This window comes from Pyxicephalus adspersus, chromosome 1 (genome assembly GCF_032062135.1).
Source record: "Pyxicephalus adspersus chromosome 1, UCB_Pads_2.0, whole genome shotgun sequence".
Lineage (NCBI taxonomy): Eukaryota > Metazoa > Chordata > Amphibia > Anura > Pyxicephalidae > Pyxicephalus > Pyxicephalus adspersus.
The window spans coordinates 10,159,621-10,175,349 of record NC_092858.1 but is presented as its reverse complement, the minus strand read 5'-3'; the positions used below and the strand labels follow the sequence as shown (position 1 = coordinate 10,175,349).

General features: G+C 40.4%; 1 protein-coding gene across 1 annotated transcript in view; it reads left to right on the top strand.

Moving 5' to 3' along the window:
* ARHGEF17 (Rho guanine nucleotide exchange factor 17) overlaps positions 1 to 13,142 on the top strand; it is a 143,435-nt gene extending 130,293 nt beyond the window's left edge. The window contains exons 15-21 of the mRNA XM_072398630.1: positions 75 to 321; positions 1,026 to 1,112; positions 1,228 to 1,295; positions 2,577 to 2,725; positions 5,515 to 5,689; positions 6,132 to 6,389; positions 7,053 to 13,142. Of these exons, the coding sequence (XP_072254731.1) occupies positions 75 to 321; positions 1,026 to 1,112; positions 1,228 to 1,295; positions 2,577 to 2,725; positions 5,515 to 5,689; positions 6,132 to 6,389; positions 7,053 to 7,225 (1,157 nt within the window). The 3' untranslated portion in view covers positions 7,226 to 13,142. The remainder of the gene's footprint in view (positions 1 to 74; positions 322 to 1,025; positions 1,113 to 1,227; positions 1,296 to 2,576; positions 2,726 to 5,514; positions 5,690 to 6,131; positions 6,390 to 7,052) is intronic.
* Positions 13,143 to 15,729: the final 2,587 nt, after the last annotated feature.

Here is a 15,729-nt window from a genome sequence, read left to right as displayed (position 1 = left end):
TAAGTTTTCCAAATGTATGTTTTTATAACTTAAATGATTCTACTACGTGCATCTCATGAGTTTCTGTTCCTCAGATGAAGAGATGCCAAGTGCAAAAGACACTACAGCTGAGACCACCAGTTCAGAGGAGGAGCAAGAATCTGGGTTCCTTCCAATTCCCACCAACTTCAATCAGAACCGGGAGAGCGAGAGCCCCACTGAGGGACCAACAGCGAGAAGGCCCAGTCGGAGCTCCTTCACAAGGAACAGCCTTGAGGACCTCATGAGTATCGACCCTGAGGCCTATCAGAGCTCCATGTGGCTGGGGACGGAGGATGGCTGGTAAGAGACACCAAATGATTTCACTCTACATAATGTGTGTAAGGGAAAAGAGGACCTGTCTGCTGTTGTTGTACAAAACAGTATATTTTAGGAGTGTAGTTTTATTTCCGTTTAAAAGTTTTACTTTATTTTATGTATGCTTGTTTTAAAAAAATCAAAAGAGCTCAACTTTCCTTTTGTATGTTTGAAAATATAGATGCAATGTGTGGGGTTTTTTAAGACTGTGAGGGGCTGCCATGGAACATCCACTTTTCTACAGTTCATTGCAATGTCAGGGTCTGAGAAAATAAAAAGCTGCAAGTCTTATTTTCACTCAATGTACACCCCTGCGGCGGGATGGTTTTGACCTGAGTGCATTTGAAATCCTTTATTGTAATGTGTTCTTGTGCTGGGCTGCATTGTTAAACCTCAGCAAAACACAGTACAATGTTCCTTTTTGTAAAGCTACCCACTTGTGATGTGTGTTTTACGGACCAGTAAGACATGTTAAAAGCATTTAGGGAATGACATCAAGATGAGCTTCAATGTGGAAAAAAAACCTTAACAGGAACTGAGCAGATCTAGCTGTTTTATGTAAAACCTGTATGTAAATAACAAGGTAGGATGTATAGATTTAAAATTAATTTGACAAGTAAATAAATGAACATCCATGTATTGCAACTGTGTTTTTAATTGTCATGACATTTGCTATGTTTGTATTGCAGCATTCATGTGTATCAGTCCTCTGACAACATCCGCAACCGCAAAAACAGCATGAAAATGCAGCACACGGCAGCCATCATGTGTATACTGTAAGTGTTAGAGAAATAGGCCCATTTCCCAGCCATGCTGCCATAGATCTCATTTATGTAACTCTGTAGTACTCATTTGGCTGCTTATCATTAAGTTGTGTTTTTGTTCTTGCAGGTATCTGGACAACCAGGTGTTTGTGTCACTGGCAAATGGAGATCTGATTGTTTACCAGAGAGAAGCAGGTGAGGGGGAAGAGTCCTTGCTGATATAACACTTCAAATTATCATAACTAGAATGCATCGATCATCATATTCTGTAGATTCTATCACGGCATGCTGTAGTTTGCTTTGAGCTGCATCCAGGATGGACAACAATATTATGTAATCTGCATTTGCAAAAGGACAATTGAGAGGGTTTGATTGAGGCCAATCAGAGAAACACAGAGATAGACCCAATTTGGAACACCATGCTTGGGGTATGGATTTTTCCATTCCATAGATTATCATTTATCTGGTTAGACTTGAGACAGTCACTTGTGCTCTCAGAAAACCCACTGCACTTTTTAGTTCTATTTATGTCTTAATTTATTTTATAGTAACGCCAGATGTTAATGTGCACAAGTCATGTTTGACGGTACTAGCTGTATACTAATATGGACTTTAAAGAGGCGAATGCAGCATGCTCATTTTTGTGCATTCCCATCACCTCTAGGCTGCTTGTGCCATGTGCCAGATCTCATTATTGAGCCACTTTGGTCATTGAGATATATATATATATATATATATATATATATATATATGGATAACAGGGACATTTACTAATACAAATGATATTGTACTTAGTTCTGCAAGTGGACGTTCACAGTATGTCCATAAATCATCTCCCCAGATATCAAATAAGCCCGTTACAAAACCTCCTTGTTAATCAGATATTTTATTTACATAATTTCCTACAAATGGCTGGGTGTTTCCAGTGAAGCATACTGGTTACATTATACTGCTACATCATACAAAGATATTTTAGACAAATATGCTCATCCAACCTTGCGGTAACAATTTGGAAAAGGCTTTTTTTTCTTTCCCAGCATGACTCTGCCCCTGTGTACAAGGTCAGCCTAATAGGGACATGGTTTGATGAGATTGGTGTAGTAGTCTGCACAGAGCCCTGACCTCAACCATACTGAACACTTTTGGGATATATTCTAACATAACTATGAGTCAGGTCTTTTCATCCAATTTTAGCATCCTATTTTACAAATGCTTTTAGGAAGTGGACACAAATTCCCCTAGACATGCTTCAAAATCATGTAAAAACTCTTCTTGAAAGAAGGAAGGGTGTTTAAATCAAAGGGGAACCAACTCCATATTATTATACTAAAGTTAGTCTGTGGGGTGTACAGTGAGTTTTCTTTGGTTTTCTAAAAATGTTTGTCCATAAAATGTCCACACATATGAGAAAAAAGTACACATCTATCTAGGATTTCCAAGGCTCCTCTGACCTCCTATATATTTTCTGTTTTCTAGGAAGTTTTTGGGACCCTCAGAACTCCAAAACAATTTCTCTAGGTTCTCCTGGAAACCCTGTCACCAAAATGGTATCTGTCTCTGGAAAGTTATGGTGCGGATGTCAGAACAGGGTGACCATTTTCAACACATCGTCCTTGCTTCAGGAGGTGAGTTCACCATTGACTTTTAAATAAGGAATTCAAAAATTTAGCAAAAAACAACTTGGCTGGGTGTACAATTCTCATTCCATAAACATAGTGGTGTGCCCACAAGAAAAAAAATTACAATCTGAGCGTGTATCTGGGTGGTCAACAAGAATTAAACTCACAGGGTTTTGAACTTTTCTGTTTCATATTTTGCAGAGATTTCATCCATGTATTTTCTTACATGAAAAATGTAGTAGATGATAAAGGAAAAGAAAAGGTTGTCCAAAGACTAGAAGAAAAAAACTATATGTTATGGAGCTCCATATAAAATGAAAAACAGATATGCATTACACCGCTTTAAGTACTATTCAAATATACAGTACCACTAAAATAATTTTGTTTAGTAAAAAAAAAAAATACTTATTGATCTTGCTAGAAACAGCCTTGTGATTTGATTCTACCAGTCTACTGGTTCATTTACTGTTGTTCAATGTGTGGAGCATCAACCGCTTTCCACACCTACGTTAGGCAATAGGGAAGAGGGACCGAGGTTTGCTTCTAGCTGGATCTGTGGGTAAAAAAAGAAAATGAAGCTTAAAAAATATCTTTACATCTTCGTAAACTTCAATATTTTCCATGTCTGTTCTTGGATTTAGAAGTAGCTAAACAGTTTCACAACTGGTAAGAGGTAAGTAGTCATCCAGGTGCACCTGGTCCTAGTAGTCACTGGTACAGAGAGCTGCCCATAGGAATTTCCATGCCTTAGAAATGTTTTCTATTATGAATTTACTGGGGATTTTCTAAATTTCTATGAGTGCCGGTGTCACTTTAATACAAAATGTTGTGTAATTCGAGTGACTGAGAGACGGCTAGGGGAGATCTAAATGTGTCTTGGGAATACACCTGGCAATGAAGTGGCCCAAGAATGTATCAGCTGACCATGACCTGTACCAAAAGGTTAAAAATGAAAAACATCTTTCATCACTTTTTAATTTTTCTCTGCAACATAAGTAAGAAGTTTATTAGCCATTCTTTTTTTTCATGATGGTATTTCAGATACTGGTTCATTGGGTTTTTTGTTCAACAGTTGTTTGTACAAAACACCATGCAATCAGCAGAATTGGTAAATAAAATCACTTGCTAGATAAATTGCCCAGGCGAGTATATTGTGAATCATTATTAGTTTGAAGTGATTCATATGGCCTGATTTATTAAATCTCTCCAAGGCTGGAGAGGATAAACTTTCATCAGTGAAGCTGGGTGATCCAACAAACCTGAAATGGATTTTTTCAAAGTGGCCTGCTATTTGCTAGTAAATGTTTTAGATCCTGGACTAAATTCATTACAGGTTTGCTGGATCACCCAGCTTCACTGATGAAAGTGTACCCTCCCCAGCCTTGGGCATATAGACTCATACTGAGATATGTAGTAGCAGTAAAGATCCAACACTTTTGCAGTATTATATATTGAAAGAAGCATGTCGGTATGAATCATGACTAGAACACACATTTGTAAGCTGTATGTAGAAATTAGGTCATCAAGTTGCCGTGTACTGAAAAACAAAATGATGCAAAGGTTCCCCTCAATATAGTATTGTCAACCTAAAGTTAAACATCTCAGAGGAGTCCTATAACATTAATCAGGAGTCGCACCTATGTAATTAGGAAAAATGAATTATAGCACTTTGGTATTTACATCAAAGTAAAAACTCCAACTTACAATTAAGGTGTATGTAAACCTAAATACTAAAGGTGTCTGTAAAAGTTCTTACTCCTTTAGGTCATGGTATTAGTAGTAGAAGTCGGTCACATTCAGCTGCACCTGTCCTGTAATGGTGAAGACATTTTTAGTCAATACAAGACTCTGTGGTTTTCCTGAACTACAAGTAAAGGGACATTTTTTTTTAGGAACAGTAAGGTGACCATTTTGGAAATAGAGGATAACTGGTTCTCAAAAGGCCTGATAGAGACAATCTACTTCAAGCTGGGACAGCCATTACTGGATGGGGTTGGGGCCTTCTGTCTTCCATACCTTTAATGCCAAAGATTTGGCAATTCCCACCTTCAGCTATGTACAAAGGATAAACCCTCATACAGCCCTTTTTGAAACCAGGAACTGAATTATGAAACTAACAACAATCCAACAACATCTCCCATCCCATGGTGACTGGGTTATGATGTATATGCTACCTGTGTAGATAAAAAAGAGTGTGTTTTGATACCCATTAAAATGGCTGGAATGAGCTATGTAACTCCCTTTACATCCAGTTGAATGTGATTAGCTACTACTAATACTTTGTATATATAGCTAAATGTAAAATATTTCTTATATTGGCTTAAGTAAATATTACTTATTATTTTTAAATATATGTAAATACATTTAGTGGCTTTTTCTGAGGATTTTTATTTTGGGTGACAACCAGCAACTAATTTTGCAACAAATGGTGGTCTCCCTGTGCATTCATACAATCTACTGCCATTTTCTAGTTGATTGAAGGCATCTCCATTTAGCAGCTGGGGCAGAGACTTTCTAGAAATTTTGCTGTTCCATTTTTCTGGACAGCTTGGCCTGTTACAGATTTACTGCCAGGAGCAAATGATAATAAAATTATCACAAGGGGACAAAAACATGTTAGGTCAGTCTGCATCATATGTCGTCTTTTTATTTTTCCTATAGTTAACTTTAAATGTTCTCGCACCATTGAGGGCCACTGAGATCAAGCATAATGACCGTGTGTTGGAAAAAAAAATTATGATGTGCTTAGGATAGGATATTAGGATATTACATATATTTTGCTTCTTTTGTTATAGCACGTGTTCCACATTGGACAGGATCAGAACCGCTGTGTGACATGTATGGTCAGCTCAACGCACGGGATGTGGATCGCCCTGCAGGGCAGCGCCCAGGTCCGGCTGTATCACGCCACCACGTTTGAACAATTGGCAGAGGTGGATATTGCACCGCCTGTACACAAGATGTTAGCAGGTAATGCCAGGGAGAAATTTAAGTGTAGGAAAGCGAAAGTCAATGGGCAGTGTTTGCCTTTTTGTGTCTGAAATCATTCTAAACTGTCCCGATGAGCAAGCTGTCACTACAATTAGATATTCTGTAGTGTTTCTACCAGAAATGGAGTGACAACTTACTCGTACAGATAGTAAGGGAGTACTGTGTGGGGTCAGGTCTATCCTCCTGCCTTTCATAGTGACCTTCACACTAGCAACACGATCACCAGTATGCTATGGCTTTCCAAACACAAGCCTAATTCACAAAGCTGACTAAGGGTTTTTTTTAAAAAAAAGTAATAGTTGAAAAATACTTAAACTTTGCAATCTCATTCCCAAAAATAGGTTCCTATCCATGTGTTAATCTTTGTTATTTGAGCCTGTCTTCACTGCAGGTCTTGATGCATGTTGTCTTGTGTCTTCAGGATCTGATGCCATCATCCGCCAACACAAGTCGGCATGTTTACGTATCACGGCATTGCTCGCCTGCAAGGATCTCTTGTGGATTGGGACCAGTGCTGGAGTAGTTCTTACCCTCTCCATTTCCTCCGGCTCCACCTCACTGAAGGGTCCCCTCTGTCCGGTGGGTCTGTCACAGGGTCACACTGGACACGTCCGGTTCCTTACCTCCGTGGAACTGCCCGATGGATTTGATGTTTACTTCCCAATACCTGGAGAGCAGGGTGAGTCCCTCCCATTGGCTGTTTAGTGCCCTCGTCTCCTGTGTCAGACTCCTGGGTGCAAAGAGTGAGAAAGAAACATTAATAAAGTGTGCCAAATAAAGTATTCATTTTTGAATTTTAGAGTAAGGAAGGATTAAGTTACCCACCAGATTTTATTTACCTGTAAGATTATTGTTCCCTAGTGGGGAAAAATAACAAATATGCAAATGTTCTATATTTGCCTTGGTACTGGTTACTGTCAACCTTCTCTGACCATTTTATTTTTTACTCACCACCAGGTCAGTTATATACATTACATAGACTTCCAAATATTGTTGCAGTTTCTTACCTGCTTCTCTACTGTATTGAGATCAGCCATGCTAGGGCCTCAAGGAATAGTACTCTGAACCAATCTAAGTTATTTTGCTTTGCTTAGTGCATTAGTAGAGCAGGTTAAGCATACCTAGAGGGTGAAGCAGTGCAGACATTATGAAAATCCTGAGATTCCTTTATTGTCCAATAATAGTTGTGTCCTGGACAAGGTTGTATTGCCCAGCTCCTGTATAGCATGCAGAGGGATCCAGGTTCTGGCTATGGGTGTTTAGATCACAGGACTGGTTGTTAGATATTCAAAGCAGGTAAAACAGTTCTCATATTTGCAATGTTTTCCTCAATTTTCAGCAGGTAATGAACAAGCGTGTGATGCAGAGAAGAGGGACTCCTCCAGACACCGTTCTAAATCCAAGCTTCTTATCATCAGTGGAGGCGACGGCTACGAGGATTTCCGACTCACCAACAGTAGTGAGACTGTGGGCAGAGACGACAGCACCAACCACCTTCTCCTCTGGAGGGTCTGAAGGCCTCATTAGGCCAAATTCCCCACAACAGACCCTCATCTGTGTTGCTGCTGTCCGCCACACCTTCAGCTCGTCCGTCAACTTGTCCTGAGCATCCAAACCCACCCACCTCCATTCACTACTCATCCAATGTCGCCAGGTTCTGAAACCACCGCCATCGGAGGTGCCGCTTGTGCATAGTGTGGAACATAAGGAAAGGACGGATGTACTGTGTACAGGAGCAGGGTGATTATTATATTGCCAAAGTTCTAAGCAAGATGACGGTATGTGAATTGCAGTACAACATAGTGCCTCCAGCTAAGAACAAAAAAAAATGGGACCTTTACTTGGGAGTTCCAATCGACCAATCAGCTTTTGGCACCCTGGGCGTCTTTAAAGGTATTAACCACTGACGAGCAAGCAGTGACTCAAAAATTGCCTTCAACTGCTGTCCATCACTGCTTTTCCATACGCATTTCATGGGAGCATCAAAAGGCTGAGACCCTCGGCTTTCGATCAGCCAATAAACTCACAGGGTCGGCTGCTCACACCTGTTCTGCGGCTTAACAAAGAGACAAACTTTAAGTGTTGCCTGGTCTGTCGGCCAATAATTTTTTTAAAAGATGTTCTTATTTATTGTCAAGTGAAAACTTGTGTTTGAAGTTTTAATATTTTTTTTTTTTTTTTTGTGTGTGTGGGAAAACTAAATCATGCGGATCCCTGATTCCTTTAACAGGGGTGGTAGATACAAAAAATTTGACCTTTATTAGAATTTCTGATGGAGTTACATAATTTTCCTTGTTAAAATGGTTCCTCACCATAAAGAGGCCTTTGGAAGAGCACTCCATTGAAACTATCAAACCACTTTATAAGAATATGGAACAGTGCTCACTTTGCATTTGGATCTGGTTGAACCTTCACATCTTTTTATGAATTGCTTTTATTTGGCATTTCCAGTGTTTTTTTCCTAAGTCATCCTGTGTTATTTCTGTCTTTTTGTTTGAAAAAAATACCATAATCTGCATCTGATTATATCTGATATTATTCAGATTATGGTATCCCTGGACAGTGGTACTTATCACCTCCCTTAGGATAGAGAGACATGGCTGTATAGTACAGACTTAAACTTTTGTTTTCTGGATATTGCAGCATTTGCTGTAGGCTCTTCAAGCCTATTGCTTAGTGACCGGGTCTCCTTCCATCATCATATGATCAGTCTAGGGAAAATCTTAGCATCGTTCCAGATGTGCAGTACCCTAGGGTATCAGCAAAGATAAAATTTTCCTGCAGCAAACATAAGGACAGTACAGGGTATGGCTGAGATTTTAGCTTCAGCTCTGTGCACTTGTAACTAGTAAGAAGCAAGATTTACAAAGGAATTCTGTCTTTTACATTCATATGGGCTGCAGAGTGAAATAAGTAACTTTTCATATCACTAACAACTGTTTTTGTAGCACATTTACACAAAATACTTATTTTTAGTTTCCAATTACTCCAAGTGAGCCAAATAGCAGATTAATTACTTTTATAAATCTAAAGAGGACCTGAGTTAAGAAGTCTTTGTCTGCTGTAGTGAACAAGTAAAGCATAACAGAAGCTTTATAATCTTTTCCTGGAGTCCAGGCTCCCTCCAGTACTGCTAACATGATTGCAAGCCTAGGCTTCTGGCCACTCAATGTCTGTTTATGGGAAGAATTAGCATTTGGGAACTGTGATACTACTCAGCGCAGGTCATCTGCTTTTGGGTATGTAGATGAATGTTAGGCATTAAAGGAGGAGCATTATTTCAGTAAGGATTTCAGCCCTTCTGCTACAACCTTTTTAACAGTTCTAGAAAGACAGCTAACATTTTAATATCAAGTATGTGTCCTGATGCCTGCCCTGCATTACCCAAGAACTGACACAAGGTGGCGGTATGGACCATTGGAAAGACTTTGCATGACCCTGGTATATCATTGGGAAATCACCCATTGTCAGTAAATCTATATATGGGTAATGCTTGATTCTCTATAAACATATAATATAAGATATTGTCTTTTTTTTTAATCATTCACTGATAACATTAGGCCTGATTTATTAAAGCTTTCCGACTAGAGAAGATAGATCATGGGAGAACCTAGGTGATACAGCAAACTTGGAATGGGTTTCTTGAAATAAGCAGTTGTTTTTGTTTTTCCTGTGCTTCTCAGCCACATCTCTCTATTCTTTATTACCGGTGACATTTTCCATTGCCTAGGAAAAAAAAGCATTCTGAAAACATATGTCCTGTGCAGAGAGAAAAGGCAGAAATAAAACTACAGTAGAGTAAATCTAGCTCCAGCCAAAGTTTTTAGAAGTGTTTAAAGATTGGCAAAGGGTCAGATTCTCTGCCAGATTTCTATTATTGTGTCCCCCTGGCACAGGACAGGAAACAAGGGACATGGTGATGAGGGTTTTTAACAAAAGCATAACAACACGGACGTCTCTCCCTGCCCTAGCAAACCTGGAATCCTATTGGTATCTGTCAGATGTCCCATATCCTCCAATGCGAATCTTACCCTGCCCACCTTTATGCCATGTAACAATGGCAGTGTATGTTTACGTTGTGTAAATTGTCATAGTTATGTATGAGAAAGGATCTGCAAGTGATTTGGTACTTTCAATCAGATACCACGGAGCACCATTACAACTTTTTAAATACTTATTTCCCCATAGGTGGATTCGCCCTCCTGCACCACCTTGCAGCACATTAACGCCCTACAAATGGAAAAATTAGGATTGGCACTACACAGCGTGTCCCAAATCAAAACTTTAAATTTGAAACATTTACCGTGAAGATTTAACGTCAACCCTATTTGTAACTAGCGCACGCCCTTTCCACGTATAAGGTCTTAACAGAGGTGCTGCCAAATGTGTGACACATTGAAAAGTTTCCAATATTTATAGATAGATCGTTTTTCCGTTTTTTCTGCACGTCCCCCTGCTGTAGAAGGCCTAAAGGGGACCTGTCATTATAAAAAATATGGGAATCGGCAATGCCTGTTGTATTTGAAGGAGTCCAGTCTATCGCTAGAAGAAGCATGCAGTCCGGAGCCAGGACTTTGTGATGATTGTTAAAAAGTTTTGAAAGAGGTCTTTATTACACATTTTTGTGTACACATGAGCAGTATTTAACCCACTGGTAGGCATTGAACCAAAGCAATGGCATTGGGAATCCCTAAGCCCATGTTTCTCTATCCCAACATTCCAGTGACTATAGCAGATGTATTATAGACGTTTATGATGCCCCTATCCAGCTGATAGCATTCTTAAAACGAATGTACTCAGGATAGGTAGACGCAGGCATTGGATGCAAAAAACATGGCCACGTCATGCTCATTGCATTAGGCCTGGTCTATGCACTCCAATTTGAATGGGACCAGGCATTGTTAGAGACGGGGTGTCGCCATCTCAGGTTTAGTGGTAGGGGTATTGATAGGTGGTAAAAACTCATGCCAGTTCAATTCTTTGCCCAGTCTATGAAGAGCCTGGTATTCACCAGAATGGACTTTGACAATGTCTGTTTACTGGTTTTGTTGTTTCAAATTGTACCAAAATGGGAGGAATTAATACCAAAATAGAAGTGTGGTGACTGACTGGAATTAAGTGTGATTATTGTTTAAGGAAAAGTACGCATAGCGAGTACGGGGCAGCTGAGTGATAATGTATATGTGTAAATTAACATGAAACTGAGCACCAAAGTGTTAACATGGCTGCTGCTGGGGCCTGTGACAAAATGGCTTCCACCCAGCACCTGGCTAAACATATATAGCAAACCTCTTTCTCCATCTGGACCAACATGGTGGTCAATGTGGATAGTTGTAAATTCAAACTCTAGGCCTAAGTTCACTGAGTTGCTTACAATGGTGGCCTAGTAGACCTGATAGTCATTGGTTGCTATGGTTACAGCACCATGTCGCTTACAATTTGCTCCTATTTTATGGCGTGTGTCAGCAACTAAAAACCGTTTTTGAGGTAAAATTTCACAAAACATAATATTTTCAAGTTTTATAATGCATCAGGTTGAGGAGTTTTCCTGTTTTACTGATTTTACATTTATGTTTAACCCCAAACAATATTTTACTGACACCTCTGTATGGTAGTAAATGAGATATTGTGGGTCGTGGATATTACAAGAAACATTAGAAGAGAATGTTTTATTTTTTTCCAAAAATATATTTTTGGTATTATATTGGAAATACATATAGAAATGTTATTTGGTAATGTTGGCCAGCCTTAGTGGGTGCTCTGGGAGTTGTGGTTCGTTTCAAAATGGGAGGTGTAATGATAGGAAGGACTAAGAAGTTCAGGTCAACCATAATCTGAAATTAGATTAATGGAAATAGGGGTGGATTTATGGATGCTGCCGTTGCCGACTTGCTTTTGACCGTACTTGTTCTGGGGTTGTCATACGACATACGGAGTCAGAGGTCAAGGACAAGCATCCAGATCAATGACTTCCACAGAGCACGCTGCATCAGAAGAAATTTGGCAATGGCAGCCACCATCTTTCTGCACCCAATGTGTTTAATGTTTTCACACGTTGACCCGCATTTCATGGACCCATTTATTTTTCGTAAGCTTTCCACATATAAAAAATTCACAACTTTCACAGCACCTCAAGACATTGCAGATATTTTCTGTTAAATGCATTGCAGCATGCTGATAGTGGTGGTGCATTTTTTAGGTGCATGTTTGGGTCCAAATAAAAAAATAAGGTTGCAATGTGTGTCAATGCACTAAATGCCTATGGAATAGTATGAGTTGTCCTGAATGCTGTTCGCACATCAACACAACTCCCTTGCAGGCCTTTTAGGGGACAGAGACCTAACAAAAAGTGTTTAGAGTTTTTCCGTTATGCAGCAAAGTATCCATGAGCATTGACAACCCCACAGCATGTACACTCCATGCAATCAGCGGATGCACCCTCAACCCCCCATTCATGCAGCAGGATTTTTGACTGCTCATGCAGCCAATTTTGGAAGCTTGCAATCAAAAAAGCAAAGCAAAAGGAGCGAAGGGTCTGCAGCAATCCGCCTTTCCTGTCGTTTTCACACGTCCATGACCGAATGTTCTAACTTGGTAGGATAGACTATGACGTTTGTCAATTTCCACTACAATTCCGATAGCTCCTAACCTGGGAAACGATTGTTACGGCGGACTATTGCAGCCCTTTGCCTTTTTTTTCAAAAGTTGTTAAAAAATGGTTTTCCATGGAAATCTTTATTTTTGCCGGCAGGGCTTACATCGCTTTCAGGCCTGATGGGAGTCATGTGATGTAACATGTCCCCGACCCCAAGACCACTATTTCTTACAAGAGCCACTACTTGCAGAGATAAAAGGGCATTTTACCACAAAAAAAAAATGCATTCGCATTTCTTTAGGTCTCTCTTGAACGCCCAACAGCATCAAGGAGGTCGCAGACTATACACTAACTCTCTAGTGCTGCAGGACAAAAACAAATGGCCGTTCCCCACTGATCCCTGCTAGTGCTGCTACGTATTGCACTGTATCTAGCTCCCTCCAGCACTTAAGGGGTTACAGAAGATTTTAAACTTATCTTTATTCCTTTTTATTTTATTTTTTGGAAAGTAAAAAATATGAAATATCCCTATTGTATTGTAAATAGCAAACATACAGTATATTGCCTATTCCTGTAAATAGTGTTCTCAGCGTCTGATTGTCCAAATAATTTTGATGGCATATTTTTATATAACTTGTCTGACGTCCCCCTCCCGTTCCCCTTCTCCTCCCCAGCCCTCACATGGAAGTTGTAACCACTCCAGCACCTTTGAGGGACGGTCCTCTTGGTGTATCACGCGGGTCGCTACGACTGCCAAATTACTCCAGTACTTGTCTTTTTATTTTTGTCACTGTGGATTCTTTGTAAATAAAGTTCACCTGTGCTGAATCGTACAAATCGTGTTATGAGTTTTATATTACCGGAAAATATATGAAACGAAGAGTAAATTTTGCTCAATAAGCAAGTGTAAACCAAACACATGATTTTGTATACTTGCGTAGGCTATGTTGATACCGGCGGTAAGGTTGTGGTGCGGTTACTGCTTCCTCATGTAAGTGAGGAGAGACAATACAAGTAGCTTCTCCCTGCAGCAGCCCCATGCACAATGAATAGGGGCGGCAGTGAGTTAAACATTATTGCTCACTGTGGCTGGCTGTCACATGCTGATTCTCTAACAACCAGCGCTGTGGTGCAAGTGACTGTGTGGCTGGCAGGGTGTCAACCTCCAGATGCCGCATGGGATTACCCGATTCCGAGACCGCTCTGGACCCACCCTTCCAATCACTAAAACTCTATAAAAAGCATAATATATACACATAAAAGAAAATATGAATCAAGAATGAATGGGAGCCAAAGCCCCCCGGGATACCTACATCACACATCCCAGGAGGTTCTTGGGTGCTCATTCTGCGCATGCCCGAGCATCTCAGGAATGCTCAGAAGGAGCCTTTTCGTGAGAAGAGAAAATTTTGCCAATCTCACAAATGCGCAGTGAGATCAGCAAGTTTTTTTTCCAAGCTACGTCACCCAATCTCGCGCCTGGGTCGGTGACGTAGGAAGAACAACCAGGAAGAAGAGGCGAAGATGGCAGCACCCGGTGCACCGGCTCGGAGTCGGATGCTGGGACGACGTGGGACCCGATGGAAGACACCTCCGGACCGAACAACTGTGCTGTGGGATTGAAGATAGGTGGATTTTTTTTGTTTTAGGCATTTTTGAGTTTAATTCCTCTTTAAATATGAATCATAAACTAAGTAAAGCCAAGCAGCACCAACCCTTCACCATTAATGTGATCCTTTTTTCAGTAATCAATCAGGATGTCAGTGTGAAAAGGCAACCGAGTGGTCTGAAGTGGGAAAGCTGCTCACTCTGACAAGAGAAGAACACCAAAGGAAGAGCTAAAGTACCTCCAGGCATCTGGACCTGGGCATAATGTACCTCTGATATGCACCTCTTCCCAAGAACCCCAAAATTCCCCCCAAAATACCATTCACTGCCACCTCAACAAGAAGGATTTTTTTTACAAAGGGATACCTGACAACGTGCATTTCAAGTGTAGTATCTAACCACCATACGAACTACAAAAAGTGTATCGAAATCCTGGCGAGTCCTAAATGCTCCATATAGCCACTCCACATAACTCATGCAACTGCGTACACATGTTCAATATTCACGAAAGATCCTTTACAATGACAAAAGACTGAAAGATGCATGGAGAACCCTGTACATACAGATTTGTACTGCTTTATAGAGAGGGAAGGGGGGAGAATGAGCGAGCGCTACCCTGCTGAGCTCTCTCCCCTTCACTTGTATTGCAGTAGTTTGTTGTTCATGGATCGGCCAGGACGGATCCATGAACGACGTCAGATGAGTGCTGTACATACATTAGAATCTCGTCTGATATGAGCCCTGAAGCGTTGATTGGACTAGAATCTTCTGACGTGTGTACATAGCCTAAGACAGAACACCTAGAGCCCTTTTGGTAAACTTCCTTAATAAAGGGACAAGTGGTCCATGAACCACTACATTACACTCTGGTCTTTAGCACTGAATCTCATGAGGGCTGATAAATCCCCCTCAAGAAGGCACAGATATGCTGGGATTGCCATGGTGGCTTCTGAAAATGTTGTTTATCTATCATGCCGATCTGTTGGCTTCATTACCCAAAATAAACACCCAGTTTGAAAATTTAAACCTGGTAGTAGGTGGCACCTGCTTCGTGCTTGTTCCGGTAATGACTCAGAAAATAGTGAAGTTTTTTATTATTTGGAGTAATGACTCAGTAAGCATTAGGCAAGTGTAGACTAAACACCGGATTTGCATACTTGCAAGTCAGCATCCTAAAAGTTTATGTGAAGGTAATTATTATTTTTTTTTAAATTACCGAGACAGGAAGAGAGGAGAAATGCAAATGAGTTGTCGCCAGCGATAGGTGAGGGAAAATCCTTCAGTGGGGACACTTGTTCTGGTCTTAGATGGAAATTTTGAAGAGATTTTCTCAAATTTCTTAAGAGCAGAATGGGGAATGGATTGTTTTGTTTGTTTGGTGCCCTTATCTACCATATTCTTGTGACCCACAAAATATACATATATTTACATTATTACATATATATATACACATAATTTACAATTTAGAAAAAGTGTTTGCAAGTCATTTCAGATAGAGAAACTCTGTGCCCATTCCTCCACACCCGCCCCTGCCCTAACCAAACTATTCAACCTCTCCCTTTCTACTGGTAAATACCCCTCAGCTGTTAAACATGCCATAATTCTCCCTATCCTAAAGAAACCCTTACTGGAACACTCCCTATCCTCTAACTACCGTCCTATCTCCCTTCTCCCATATGTCTCCAAACTTCTTAAACGCCTTGTCTACAAAAGACTCGCCGATTACCTGAGCACCAACTCTCTCCTTGACCCCCTCCAGTTTGGTTTTAGAGCTGCCCACTCCACTGAAACAGCCCTTACTAAAGTGGCCAATGAC